This window comes from Malaclemys terrapin, chromosome 1 (genome assembly GCF_027887155.1).
Source record: "Malaclemys terrapin pileata isolate rMalTer1 chromosome 1, rMalTer1.hap1, whole genome shotgun sequence".
NCBI lineage: Eukaryota > Metazoa > Chordata > Testudines > Emydidae > Malaclemys > Malaclemys terrapin.
In genome coordinates this window covers 325519098-325534399 of record NC_071505.1, presented here as the reverse complement: position 1 = coordinate 325534399, position 15302 = coordinate 325519098, and the positions used below count along the sequence as shown (strand labels likewise).

At 43.7% G+C, this 15302-nt stretch overlaps 1 protein-coding gene across 1 annotated transcript; it reads right to left on the bottom strand.

Moving 5' to 3' along the window:
- Positions 1-375: 375 nt before the first annotated feature.
- On the bottom strand, positions 376-13963 carry LOC128841484 (high-affinity choline transporter 1-like). Its single transcript, XM_054036553.1, has 8 exons — positions 13783-13963; positions 12341-12454; positions 7513-7668; positions 6876-7024; positions 5134-5277; positions 4526-4679; positions 2645-2862; positions 376-852 (listed from the first exon to the last, which is right to left on the bottom strand). The coding sequence occupies exons 1-8, from the start codon at positions 13958-13960 to the stop codon at positions 376-378; spliced, it is 1590 nt and encodes a 529-aa protein (XP_053892528.1). The 5' UTR covers positions 13961-13963.
- Between the last annotated feature and the right edge of the window lie 1339 nt (positions 13964-15302).

Below are 15302 nucleotides of genomic sequence, written 5' to 3'. Positions count from 1 at the left end.
TCATGTACGAAGTTCACATCTGTGGCAACTCACTTTGTAACCTCTCATCTCTACTGCATTTTTTCAAGCTCCTGCTACCAAGAACACACAGAAGCATTGAGTTATTTCATTATATTAACAATTCTAACCACTGCAGGATCAAGTTCCTTCACCAGAGGCTCTTAAATCATTACATATTCTGACTTCATTCCTTTTCATAGTGCAAATGGAATTCTTGTTTTCTTTATGAATCTACCAAATAATTCATGATTGGCGAGAGAAGACTGGAAAAGAAATGTCATCGACCTGGTAACTGAACTGCAGAATGCTCAGTGATGCCCTGCATTTAAGCATGATTCTCTAGTAGCATAGCTGCTTGTAAATCCACCTGTTCTTCTATCTGGCGCAGGGCGGGTGGGTGAATGCACTATTTTCTTCTATTACACTGCAAACATCCCATCTGCGAGGGAGGATGTTTCTCTTAAACAAAAACGCCACCAGGTATGAAACAGCGACGATAGTCCCCAGAGTGAGCAGCATGGTGAAGGTTTTAAAAGGGAACAGCTGAACGTAGACCCCGTCCACAAGGGAGCAGCCTGGGTAGTGGATTACAGGGGGGATTTTCAGGGAAGGCTCCCCTGCCAGCAGCCTTAACAGGAACCCGACGAGGAATCCAGCAGCTGAGCCATATGTGTTGGTGTTGGGGATGAAGAGGACGCAGCAGAGCTGGGGAAAGAGAAGGGCGTACACCAGCTCGCCGCTCAGGAACCACAGATCATAAACAGAGTTAGAAAGGAAAGCCAGGCCTGCAGCGGCTGTCCCCAAAACCACCATGGAGACCCTCATTATACAGACAACTTCTTTCTCCGTAGCCTGTAAAATAAGAGAGTGTTGTTGTAGAAATCATCATTGGCTCATTTTTAATCTCACCCTGAATCGGATCTCACGTTTACAGTGATCATATAAATAATATCCAGATCCAAATTTTACAAATAGCTTCTGATGGGCCAAACCAAAATTCTAGATCCAAATACCTCAGAACGTAGGTGTGTTCAAAATCTGGATCCAGAACTAAATTCTTCAGCGGAAGACTATCTGTAAGCATTACTAACCTGGGCTGGATTTGAATTAGTCTTGATTTAGAAAAACTCTACATTCAAACCTCGGGGCCATGTTCATTTTGAAAGACATCTTTGGAATGAGAGTAGCTAATAATAATAAAAAAGTACATAGTAAAATATATAGTAAGAACTTACTATCAAATACTGGAGCTGAGCAACATAGAGTATATCTACACAGCAAAGAAAAACCCGTGGTTGGCCCGTGCCTGCTGACTCAAGCTCACGGGGCTCAGGCTGTGGGGCTGTTTCATTGTTGTGTAGACTTCCAGGCTCGGCCTGGAGCCTGAGCTCTGGGATCCTCCTACCCCGCAGGGTCCTAGAACCAGGCTCCAACCTGAGCTTGAAAGTCTACATAGCAATAGAACAGCCCAGCAGCCCGTGCCCCGCAAGCCAAAGTTGGCTGGCATGGGCCAGCTGCGGGTGTCTAGTTTCTGTGTAGACGTACCCATAATCAAAACATTTGCCATCTTGAGTTTACAGAACTTCTGCAAACTTCCGTTGTTTTTGCAAAACCCAATTTGACTTTGGCAGCATGGGCTAGCTGGCTGACCACAGGAATGGGAATCAGTAGCTCCTGGACTCTGTTACCGCCTCTGACTTATACACCTTTACGGACTTGATGCTATCCCCATTGAAGTCTATATTAAAACTCCCATTTGCTGCAATGGGAGTGGGATCAGTCTCTCTGTGTTGTATCAATAACATACAGTCTGTTAAAGCATTAATCAGTCCCGGTTGTTGTGAGATATGGAGGTGTGATCTATGAATTTCATCTTCGTTACAACATAATTTGTGACCTTTAACCCCAGTTACATTTATGTTTTACAACACTTCTACTTAAATGTTCTTACCCCCATTTGAAAAGATGGGAGAACAAGGCTCCCAGAGGGCAAGGCACAGATTTTTAATGGTTTTTAGGCATTGCCAGTACTTCATTTGTGCCAGATCTCTAGGCTTGGCAGTTCATAGCCCCAGCACCTCTGGACTTGCTGCATCAGTTATGAATGTAAAATAATTGCTTGAGACCCGTCACCTAACTGCTTGAACCCTGGCACCTCCTTCTTTACAAATTAAGCACTGGGCATTGCTGTGCTCAGTGTTGCAGCACCTAACCAAATCTCATTTTCCAACAGGATTTTGGCAATTAGGAGCCAAAATACCAGGCAGCCAAAGGGATTTAGACTCTTAAGGGCCTAAATCATGTTTGAAAATTAGTTTAGGCTCCTAAATCAGTTGGGCCTTACAATGCTGCGTACAGCAATTGACTAAATACCTTTAAGAATCTGGGCCTAAATGACTTGGACAAGATCACATACCCCAGTCATGACAGACAAGTATTCAAGTCTGGGGTCTCCGGGCTTCCAGCAGAGAGCAGTGCTGTACCGGGGAGAGCAAATGTCATGTGAAAATTCCAGTCTCCCTAAATTTGACAATCAGTTGAAATTTTGGGAATCTGAAATCAGACATGTGAAATGATGGCAAAAAATGTGCACAGATTTTCAGCAGTTTCTCCCCACTGTAAATATTAGTGATGAATCTGTCACCTGTTTCCTAAGAATTTTTCTGTAGATGTTGTGTGCAAACATAGAGCTGGCAGAGAGAAGGGCTGAATCTGCAGAAGACATGACGGCAGCAGCGATAGCTCCCAAGCCGCCAATGGAAATGTAGGCTGGGCAGAGATAATGCAGCACTAATGGCAGTATCATAGCTGACTCTCCTCTCTCCACTGGTGTTGGAAGACCATAGCTCGTCTGGTTCCAGTCTTGAACACAGAACAATAAAAGGAGGTGAAGAATTAAATATTTAATTCATGCTTTTGTTGCCTTCAGAGCTGTATTTCTACAAAGAGCCATCCTTGCGCAGCTAAAAACTGTGTTCTAGTACTTAGATTAGGTTGTTTCCTGACTCCAGCTGGTGATCAGTGTATGTGTATCAGTGATCATGTATCAGTATGCGAGGAGAGATTAATAAGACTGGGACTTTTCAGCTTGGAAAAGAGATGGCTAAGGGGGGATATGATTGAGGTCTATAAAATCATGACTGGTGTAGAGAAAGTAGGTAAGGAAGTGTTGGTTACTACTTCTCATAACAGAAGAATTAGGGGTCACCAAATGAAATTAATAGGCAGCAGGTTTAAAATAAATAAAAGGAAGTATTTCTTCACAAAATGCCCAGTCAACCTGTGGAACTCCTTGCCAAAGGATGTTGGGATGGCCAAGACCATAACAGGGTTCAAAAAAGAACTAGATAAATTAGATAAACTATTAGCCAGGATGGGCAGGGATGGTGTCCCTAGCCTCTGTTTGCCAGAAGCTGGGAATGAGCGACAGAGGATGGATCACTTGATGATTATCTGTTCTGTTCATTCCCTCTGGGGCACCTGGCACTGGCCACTGTCGGAAGACAGGATACTGGCCTAGATGGACCTTTGGTCTGCCCCAGTAGGGCCATTCTTATGTTCTTATGTCCTGAAGCACGAAAACTGAAAGTCCTTGGAAACCTAGCTAGAAAGCATGTATATGTTGTTAATGCCAAATCCTAACACAAGTAAGGGGCACAATGGTTCAATACTGCTGGGTAAACTGGCAGTGAACTGAATCAACCAGTTGGAGGGATGATTGGTCCAGTGCACAATGTACCTGCAGGCGTGTCCCCTCTGCTGCTTCTGGGAACAGGGCACTGAGAGGTCTCCAGACCCTGATTGCTCAGAGATGGGGTCTTTGCACTGATTTCTCTGACAGCTTTAGCCCATAAATATCAAATTCTTTTCTGACTCTTACTAAGCTATTTACCTCCACAAGAGCTTGATCCTGCTCCAACTAGGGTGGTTGCGATTTTTTTTGGAGGGGAAGGGAGAGGGAGTTGTTTCTTTTGGTTTTATCACTGAACCTTTACATTCCTTTGAGCGTTTTCTCCCCTGAACATGATCAATGATACCGACACAACCCAGTGAGGATCGTGAGTATAAAGCAGTGAGCGAAAATAAGTTTTATTGGTCTTTTTTTTTCTTTTTGCGCTCAAGTGTATGCACTGTACTGTGCACAGAATAGAAATGTGGCAGCCCCCTTCTTTACCTAACATAAAACATAAGGAAGACATTGATACTCTAATGGAGATCCCACAACTGAGATTTAAATATATATTAGGGACTTGAACACGTGAATCAGAAGCTGGAAGGCTCCAGCATTCTGATTCGGGCCCCTAAATAAGTGGCCTGAGTATCAAAAATGTTAAATATCCAGCAGCTCCCACTGATGTCAGTAAGAGCTACTAGAAGCTCAGCATTGAAACCAGGCTGCTTTATTAGGTGCCTAAATTAGGACAATGGAGTCCTATCTTTAGGCCCTATTTTAATAATCTTGGCCACTGATTTTAAATCTTGAGCAAAAAAGTACATTTCTTAAAGCCACATGATTTAGTTTTACCTGTGGATGCTGCTACGGCCCCTATGAGCACAGAGGGGATGGCCATTGAAAAACAACCCAGTCCAGAGAGATAGGAAATGAGCCTTGCTTGTCTTGGTGAGGACGCTGAGAGAACTCGTTGGAAATAAGTTTGCCACGGGATACTACCAAGAACCTGAAAGGTTCAAATGTTAATGCAGTGAGACAACATTCCTTGCCTATTAGTATTATTTTATTTATTGGTAAGGCTAGTAGCACCTTCTGTTATCAAGGTTACCAGACACTTATCATTATAAGAGCTTAGTTTCAAGATGCTTATACCTTTAACAAACTTTAACTGTTTAGGGTGAAATTCTTGTCACCAGCTGATTTTTTTTTTTTTTTTTAAGTTCAGCCAGAATGGTCCAACTATTTCCTGAGAATGTGGCCACTGAAAAATGCCTTTTTTGTGACTCTTTCTTAGCGCCTTGATGCTTGGGAGCAGAGAGTTGAAGTTTGGCAGGGCGGTGGCCTTTGTTTCAGGGATGAGTCTTTTGCCAACTCTGTGGACTGGCTTTGGAATGGATGATGAAACCATTCACCCAGTCCAATTTCCCACCCCACCAGCCCATCCAAGAAAGATTTCTTACCAGATATAAGAAGTCATCCAGCCACCGTCCAAGATATTCTGTTTGTACTTGCCCAATCCAAGGGGCTTGGTAGGATTCCTGAGCAGCAGTGTAATAAATGCTTTCTGTTGCAGAGTTGAGCAGGGCAAATGGGACACAGATCCACTGGGATTAAAATGGAAACACTGAATCTCTTCACTAGCTTCCTCTCACTTCTATATCCTATTCAAGCTTCTTGGCCTTGCCTTTGCTCTAATTTCTCCTCTCCTACTCCTGCCTCCTACAAACATCCCAAGCCTGCTGCCTAACTGTCCCTTTTGCCTCCTCCTCCTGCTCATCTTCATTTCATGCCACCCTTTATTCCTGTTCCTGTATCTCATTCCCTCTCCTTTTTCCTAAGCATTTCCCTCCAGCTCATTCAAATTCCTTCTTGTTCTACAAGGCCTTTCAGTGCCAGCTAGACTGATGTCCTGATTTTATAGGGACAGTCCCGATATCCGGGGCTTTGTCTTATATAAGTGCCTATGATCCCTCACCGCCTGTCCTGATTTTCACACTTGCTATCTGGTCACCCTAGTGCCAGCCCAATGTAATTCACTAATGCATTAAGGTTAAAATCTTCACTCCATGTATCATATTCTCTATGTCAAGAATGTGGTATGTCAATGTTCAGTTATCAACAGGAAAAGTAGAGTCCATCAGAAAGGGCCACCATATATGAATTATTATCACCGTTGTAATGTTGGATAAACTCAGACAGAGAGAGATTGAGCACATTCTCAGCTGTGAACCAGGCACAAAGGAGGTGCAAAGTGTCATTTGTTTGCCCCCATTCTTGGGCCCAGTCCTGCATCTGCCTGGTCATCATAGAAGTGTTGGACTGGAAGGGACCTCGAGAGTCTTCTAGTCCAATCCCCTGCACTCAAGACAGGATTAAGTATCTAGACCATCCCTGACAGGTGTTTGTCTAATCTACTCTTTAAAACTTCCAATGACGGAGATTTCACAACCTCCCTAGGCAATTTATTCCAGTGCTTAACCACCCTGACAGGAAGTTTTTCCTAATGTCCAACCAGAGGTTAACAAGAATAAATTTCCTCCTTGTCCTTGTAACAGCCTTTTATGTACTTGAAAACTGTTAACATGTCCCCTTCTCAGTCTTCTCTTCTCCAGACTAAACAAACCCAATTTTTTAATCTTCCCCCATAGGCCATGTTTTCTAGACTTTAATCATTTTTGTTGCTCTTTTCTGCATTTTCTCCAATTTGTCCACATCTGTCCTGAAATGTGGCTCCCAGAACTGAACCCAATACTCTAGTGAGGCCTAATCAATGCAAAGTAGACTGGAAGAATTACGTCTCGTGTCTTGCATCATGTAGTTAAGAGCATGGTTGCTTTATTTAAATTAATTGATGTTTTTAGCTAGTCGTCTTATTGAGATTTGTTTATTTCCAACCAAGATAATTATGGGCTAGATTCTGCAATCTTTACTTAAATGGATTAGCATTTACTCATGTGAATAGACAATAGACTACACCCATGAGTAAGTGCTACTCAACCCAAGTAAGAGTTGGAAAACTGGCTTAATGTAGTCCTGGGGCCTTTTTTGTTTTTACACTTAAAGTAGAGCTTTGGGGTCTGAGACCAGTGTCAATGGACCTACTTTGGACTGAAACCGGTGAAAATGCGAGAGGAATTTTGTGTCTCATCTTTAGTTGTTCAATATTGAGAAAACTGAAAACCCAGAAATGCATTGAACTTACCAGGCTGAGCACAATAAAAATCAGCTGTATCACATCGGTGTATGCAACTGAGTACAGTCCTCCCAGTAAAGTGTAGAGTATAACAGTGCATGCCGATATGATGATGGCCAAATAGCCTCTGATATCCAAAATGACCCTCATTGTTGCCCCTGCAGACAAAGACAGTTTTGAACAATCATAACAGGTTTTATATGTGCAAGTTTCTTATTATACAAATAAGTGGTTAAATGATACCAATGGCAATGCAATCTAGTGGTTATGTACCTGGCTAGAAGCCAAGGATTCCGGAGTTTTATTTCTTATGCTGCCACCAACTAACTTTGTGACCTTGGCCAAGTCACTTCCGCTCTCTGCACTTCAGTCCCCATTTATAATATCAGGATGATAATAAATAAATACACAGCATTACCTAGTACTATGGAAATGTGAATTTTATATTTCCATCAGTTTTACTTTAAACATGCACAAGAAACATTAGGAAAGGGAATAAACAATATATTTTCACGAATGAGCGATGAACACATAATCCGCAAAAGGTGGTGTAAAGCAGAGCTATCCGTGGCTGGCTTTCCCTTGTCCTCTGTGTTTTGCTACATCGTCTTTCTATCAAATACAACAGCAGAGCAAATATATTTACCTAATGAAGCAAGAGTAGCTGCAAACCAGAATATATCTCCTATTAATGGTGGAATAAAGAGAAGGCTTCCAATCACGTTCCCGTATGTTTCTTGGAGAGGATCCATCATTGTCACATAATTTTTGGATCTCATTGGATTTACAAAGAAGAGGCCACCTATCAAAAATGATAATATTGTCATTGAATTTTATGCAATCTCCTAAGAAATTGTCAGAACTGTCCTCTTGTTCTAAATGACATCTATATTAAAGCCAGCATTAGTCAATGTTCACAGGTCACAATGCAATAACTTGCTAATGTTCCCCATTAAAATGTCCGGCAGCTGATCATCTCCACAATTCATTAAATATCCACATTTACCAAGCTTTTTAAAGTGCATTTCTCATCAATAACCATCTCCTTCAGGCAATGCAAGGCCCTAAAGAGTTTTCACTGTAAAGGGTCTTACATTATCTGAAAAAAATGCTCTTTGGCATGGGTGGTGGGTGGTGGGTGACCCGCTGGCTCAGGGAGGCTAGCCCCTGCCCGAGGCCCTGCTGGATCCCAGAGCGCCCCCCTCCACATGGCCGCCAGCCCCTCCCCCCAGCCCCTGAGTGCCCCCAAGCACAGGGTGGACAGTCCAAGCTCTGGCATCCTTCCTCCCCAGCACTGGGCGGCGCGGCCCAAGTGCCCGGGGGCCCCTCAGTGCTGGGTGGCCCCAACCACCCCAAGTCCCGGCCACAGCCACCCTAGCCCCAGCCCCAGCCCCAGAATGCTTCCCTGAAGACGAGTGCCCAGCTGGGCTGGGGTTAAGGGAGAAGGACGAGGGCAAGCAGGAGGGGGCTTTCCGGGCGAAGCCTGGGCAGGGCCATGCCAGGCTGTTTGGGGAGGCACAGCCTTCCCCTGCCTATGCTACCCGCTTTGGTCAATAGAAGGCAATAGCTTTGTCCTTGATTTTGTGAATGCTAGATGCCATGCAATGTACTGAGATAAATGCTGCCCTCAGTTACATACAATGAAACCTGCAGCTCCCCTATGCCTCCTCCAAAATTAAATTATCTTGTTTTTAATGTCAGCATCTCATGAACTGAGCCCAGTCCTACACTCCTTCCTCATATCAGCACTCCTAACTCAAACAAGTAGTCCCATTACAATTGATGAATGTATGTAGTGCCAAATCCTGATGCCTACAGGACTGTTTGTCTGGGGATTACTGACATGAGGAAGGGGTGCTGGACTGGACCTGCAGTCTCTGAATGGGGCTTCTTGTGTTGGTAAGGATTACTCACATGAGAAAGGGTTGCCGTGCCCACAGGCTACTGCTTTAGGGCCTGACTGAAATGGAAGTCAAAGGGCATCTTTCCATTGATTTCAATGGGCTTTGGCTCATGCTCATAGGGGGCAGATATTTCCCAGTGTAAGAGCAGCTCTTCCTTGTCTCTACTTGTAGGATTCTGCTAAATTCCTACTACACACTTCCGGGGGAAACTGCCCACAAATGGCACTGTTGCACACCCATTACCCCAGCTTTATGTGATGGGCTGGTGTATGGCTGTATCTAATTGTGACCTGCCCTTGACATTGTAACTGCCATTTTGAAGAATGTGACTTGCATTGGAGTGTGTAGTTGTGCCTGCCTAGAGATGCCAAAGACAGACCAAGGCAGCTTATTGTAATCCAGGGAGCCCCTCTGAAGCAACTAACACAAGAGTCATCAATGGTGCTTGTCAGAACAATGGATTTGCTGAAACCAGTGGCCAGGCTAAAGGAAACTGGTTCTCCTAGTTTGTCTCCCAGGGGAGTAGGACTTCAACCACCTGACTGAGATGATGAAGCTGGTCAGTAGATAGCATGACAAAGGGGACTGAAACCTTATTTAAAGGCAAGATCTGCTCTTGGTTCTCACTCTCTTGCTGGACAACTGATACTGCAGAAGGTAAAGGGCCCACGGGGCCTAACTGTTGGACACACAGACTAGGCCTAAGGACTCACAAGAAGGGATGAGCATAGACACAGGGAAAAGAGCATTCAGGCGCCTGTTGTTTTCCTAGAGATCTGTAACTCTTGTATGATTTGACAGCAAAGGTTACTGTGATTTTAAAAACTCCAAAGCAAAGCCTGTGTTCCTTACTTTACCTGCCATGTGTCCCCAAAGAGTTAAATTACAATCCAGAGCACCTAGAGTGGGGGCCAGACAAGAGGTCTGCACCCAGTAGTGGGCCTTAGGGTATGTCTACCCCTCAGTATAAGCCTAGGCTTGATCCTGGGCTCAAATCTAACTCCCCTTGCGTCCACACACCAATTGTGCTAACCTAGGGCTCGGACCTAGGATCCCAGGATCCTGCAGGGCTGGAGGGTTGGAGCCCATGTTAAGCTGGCACTGGGACCTGGGGTTCGAGCCCTATTGCTTTCCTATGTGCACGGGGTCCCAGCCTGATTTGGGTCCTGGAAGTCCTCCGGCTGTATCCCAGAGTTCCTTGGGGCAACTTCCTTAGTCTTCTCTATGCTGACAATCTGTGATGTCATCTGTTGCACTCTATTGCAAATGGAAGCTGCACCTCCCTTTGCAAATGGCAGCAGGTCGAATCAGCGGGTAACCCATTGTCTACTGAACATGCAACCCTAGGGAAGGCGGGGGCCCTCGAGAGTAGAGCAAGGATCAAGCGACTGCCCTGCAGGGAGAGGGGAGACCGGAGCTCCCAGCTCAGCATGGCCCAGGGACAGATGACCCCCATTACCCTGACTGCTCTCACTCCCTGCAGGGCTGCTGCTTGGTCTCCTCTCTCTGGCCCCTCTGGGGCTGCATGTGCAGAGTGCGCAGGCAGTGTGTGCTGTCAGGGCAGTAAGTGGGAGCCAGCCCCAAAACTTCCCCACAGCCTCCCAGGGATCTCTTATCCCTGCCTCCCAGGGTGTGTCAGGGCAGGGATAAGGGATCCTGAGAGGTGCTCGAGCACACGGTACCCCAGCCCTGGGGATGTATTCACCGCTCTGCTGCCAGCTGGGCTGGAGTGTTTTTCCTCTGAAACCCGCCTTTTATGTCAAACTTTGAAAAAACAGACAAAGGTAAATAAAAAAACAGCCAAACAAAACCACCTGCACTGAACATCCCATTTTAGAAATTAAGAATTGCAAAGTTTCACTTTCATAGTTTGACAGCCTGGGAGCCTGATGTGCTAATTCTCCTCAGAATAGCTGCACATGGGCATTTTCCTGCCAAAGTGACTCAGCCTAGAGGTGGACAGCCTAGTTGTCTGGTTAGATGGTAGCTCAGTGTAAAGCCTTCTCAATCCCCAGTCATTCTATTGAGACAGCCACCAAAGGAGCTAATTATGGAGCTTATGTACTCATGTGATCCTTATGGGCACCTGAGTCCGGTCAATAACTCTGTTTCCACAGTTAGGAAACAGCATGGGCAATAGAGTTTTCTCACAGTGCAACACATTACTAAGCCTAGAGTGTCAACACTGGCGCGCGTGTGTGTGTGTGTGTGTGTGTGTAAAACCCACACACCTCCTGGGTGTGGTGTTCTGTCCCAGCTAGTGGCACCGAGACCACTTAGATTAATGAATCTGCTCTACAGCCTTAGCTAAGGGCCATGAGGGCCAACCAGGATCTGTGAGTGTTACAAGTGTGCGCACCAGGGGTCAGAAAATCCTTAACCTGGGGTTAAAATGCATTGTAAAAGCTCAAGCCCAAGGTTGAGTCAGGTCAACTTGAGTCCCATTAATCTTAGGCTTGCACTGCTGTGTAGACATACCCTGAGAGGCCCAGAGTTAGAAGCAGTGACTGGATGCTGACCAGATCCAGCTGGCTTGGAAGCACATGGGCTCCAAAATAGGTACAATTACAGCTGACTGGTGACTGTCCACTAAGGGACTTCGCCAGGTCTTCTATAACAAACATGCATTGAGATTAAAGGTGTTAGGAGAATGTATTTTGGTGGGGAAATCCTGGTGATACTTTTTAGCTCCACAAACATTTCAAAGAAAGAATTACATTTTGTTGAGGGCCTGATGTTCCTACTGCCAAAAGGATATTGGAGAAAAACACTATTAACAGAATATCACATGCAAGCAAAACACACAAGTAAGATTATTTTGCTGTAGATTGTCTCATGCAGGTGAATCTCTGCAATTGCACAGAGCCCCATTGAGTTCTGCATTTTAGGCCCGGATCCTGCAATTATTAATCCCTTGAATTCTCATCCTGAATCTGTTGTATGTATGCAGAATAGTCCAATAAAGGCCAATGATATCACTTTTTGGATGTCCACTATCTGACACTTCATTCAGAATAATTTAAACAGCCCTGAGTATTTGACAGTTACCTGAGTGTAGAATATGTAATGTGTCAAATGTATATTGTAGGAGTTGGGACATGTGAAAAGCTGCCTGCTTGTCTGGCAGGGAGGTAGAACAGCCAGGTGAAAAGCTGACCCAGCACGTCAATCAGATGAACAACTGGTCAGCGATTCAATCAGGGGAACATCTTGGTCAACAACCTGATCAGGTAAACAACTGAGTTAGCAAACTAATCTTAGTGTTAGGCAGAAAAGGGTTTATATCTATAATGACTGATTTTGTAACAATGTATTTAAGGTGGGCACCTGAATGTGGGTATGCGCTTGCATTTAACCCTATGCTGTGCCCTGTTCCGGTGCACTGATCACTCACTGAATCAGCAAATAAACGACATACTTCTTTAGCTCAAGAGCCTCTCTGTGAACCTGTGTGTTCTAGGTAGCAGGGAAAAGACTCGGTCGACACTGGGAGAGGCTGAAATTTTTAGATCCATAACACTGGATTAAAAAAAAAAAAAGATTTATAACATGTTTTTTTTTTTTTTTTACCAATAACAAGGGACAAAGCAAATCCTATTGGTGCCTGGACCCACACTAGTCCTCTTGTGGGAAGATAGACAGTTTCAGCTGTACCATTGATATATGCTCCTCCGACCCATGTTGCTGAAAAACAAAGGGGGGGGGGGCCAGGAGAAATAGCGATGAGACATATATTGCCTTACCACTCTCATAAAACATGTTGAAAAATACAGGGCCAGACTGTGAACCTCTATTCACACTGGTGAGTGTTTACTCACACTCACATTTACTCCAATGGCACTATTTCTGGAATAAAGTACTATGCAATGTGGATAGGATGATCAGAATCTGACCCTAAAGGCTAGTTTACACTACACAGGTTCTGTGGATACAGCTATACCGGTACATTTATACTGGCAAAAGCCCCTACAGGGGATGCAGCGTAGGCTGACAGTCGTTTTTTTCTGCCGGAATAGTAACATCACCTTCCTGGATGACAACAGAAGCACTCTGGTGTCAGCAGAGCTGAATCTATTCCGAGGGTTTTGCCAGCATAGCTGTGATGGCTGGGGGATGAGGGTTTTTTACACCCCTGTCTGACATAGCTATGCTGACAAAACAGTGCAGTGTAGACTTGGCCTGAGTAAAATTCTGGAGAGGCGATATTCAAAAGTGAATAGCCACATTTGCATGGAAAACTCATGAATGTTCAGAATATTTCTAGGCAATTTGAGTAGGTTTATTTTTATATCTGTTTTTGTTAATGGTAGACACTGGCTGGAGCAGATGGCAAGAGCAAATAGCGTTACATTTATTGTTCCTTAATGATTTATAGAACATAATTCCCATGTATCATGGTCCTTTACAATAGTAAATGTGTGCTTAAGAAAATAAATCCCTTAAAACAACAGTCAAGCACATATTGCATTCAAAAAAGCGAGTCTTCAGCTTAGATTTAAACCAAGCAAATCTGTTGGCCAGACAAATGTCACTTGGGACCGCATTCCCCTAATGACAGGTAAGAGGGACAAATCTCTGACAATGGGAAAACACAGAAGAAATAGAAGAGGCGTCAGAAGCATAGTATGTAAATGCCTCAAAGAACTATATATACATCCTTCTTTACAGGCAGATTTTGATAGACTTACTCATGATGAGTCGCACCGTATCCCACATAACAAGTAAGGTATTCAACATGAGTGAAGGTAGCAGAATCTGGCCCTAAATTAGAACCACATTCTATCTTCTTGAGTAGTATCATATTCCTCAGTGAGTCCCACTAACTTAAGTGAGACTACTCAAGACATTAGGGACTACTCAGTGTGAGTAGGGCTGGCACAATCTAGCCCATAATGCTAATAAAACTTTAATTCCATATCCCAGTCTTAAAAGAGCAAATTTATGTTGTGAATGAGAAAAACTCAACCTGAATGTTTTAATAAGATAAAAGAATTTCCTTTAAGAACACTTACCTGTTGCAGTGAATAATCCAATGAAAAAATTCATGTTCCTGCCCCCCACTATGATCATCTCACTTGGTTTCCCTTTCTTCTGGTACTTTTTGCTTTTCCAAGAAGCCCAAATTCCAATGGCTAAAGTTATTGCATAAAACACAATCAAAGCAACCAAGCCAGGTATATTCAGAGCCATTTTCTGCAGTTTATTCTGGACCACAGAGATAAATATGGATTCAGTAGTGCTCCCACACTACCAAAAAGAATTATGAGCCAAAATTTTGGTCAAGGTACTGGATACTATGTCTCTGTCTTTCAGTCTCCACCCTTCTTGAGGAAATATCCAATCCTGCCTTCTGGGTGGAAGTGGGGTGGGGTAGATAAGGGATTGGGATTTAGGCAAATCAGCATTTATGTGTTGTATAATGCCAGTTTGATATCAATGAGGGGAAATGTAATATTTTGTATGATATGCATTGGCATGTTAATAATCAGAATCCATTTTGCTTGGTTCTAGTTATGAGGTCAGCATATATGTGGATGAGAATCTCATCTGAACAAAGTTGACTGAAATTAAAAAAAAAATCATTATAATAAAAAGAAATTCAGGAAGAAAAAAATCAGTGATCAACTGAATGAGTAGCATTCCCTTATTCAAATCAAGCTCACATCAGTTTCATTGCTAAAGGCAAGCAGGGGTGTAGACAGTGTTGCATCGTACCATAAAACAACAGGTAACACAGCTGTTTCTCTGGAGACTGAATTTAACAAACTCCTGTTAGAATGTTTCTCAGGTAATTAGAAAGAGAAATCTTTCTTTGATCAATTTAAGAAGTTGTCCTTCAAACAGATAACAAACTTCCAATAGGAACCCCTTTATGGTAGGATGTGAGTAATTTATGTAGTTTAGACGTCAGCATTTTGGTTGATCTATGGCTGAAATCCTGCTCTGGGCAGTAGACTTTCAGTCTTTCTCTTTCTGTCCATTGAGATATGATCCTTGATGCCAGGTAACACGTTCCTTCTTTGGGGTAGTGGGCGTACGTTCTTTGCTGTGCCTCTCCTGAAAACTGGAATTTATCCTAGAAGTAGATCCTTGATGGTAAATCAAAGATTGTTTCTTGAACAGTCCTTCATTTGCATGCTTAGCTGGAATTTATAAGTCCAAAACATCTGAACAGTTTCTTCTAAACACTCCACCTCATACAGAGATCAAGAGGCAGCAATTTTGTGAAACTCACATGGCACAGCTCAAAGATGACCTTTAGTTTAACAATACACACTAAGAACTAACGTACATTGACTGCGGCTGTGGAAAGTCTTGAAGAGAAAGACCTGAGGAGAACCTTGTTTTTTTTGTTTTTTTATTATAGCATTCTGTAAATAGTCCATCGGCAATCCCTCTGTGTACAGTGTTCTCAAAACATTCTGGAAGCAGTATGAAGCTGTCCTGATAGCACTGATAGCAGAATGAAGGCCAGTTCAAGGCCCTTCATGTTGCTGGGTTTGTGGCCCAAAAATCCTAATCTAACAGCAAA

What these genes read in the sequence shown, in the direction of transcription:
- LOC128841484 (XM_054036553.1), bottom strand. Translation starts at nt 13,960, where the DNA reads ATGGCTCTGAATATACCTGGCTTGGTTGCTTTGATTGTGTTTTATGCA. An exon ending in TGGATTATTCACTGCAACAG is followed by an intron (nt 12,455 to 13,782) that starts GTAAGTGTTCTT and finishes TTTGTTTTTCAG; the next exon opens with CAACATGGGTCGGAGGAGCA. An exon ending in GGCCGTAGCAGCATCCACAG is followed by an intron (nt 2,863 to 4,525) that starts GTAAAACTAAAT and finishes TCTGTGTTCAAG; the next exon opens with ACTGGAACCAGACGAGCTAT.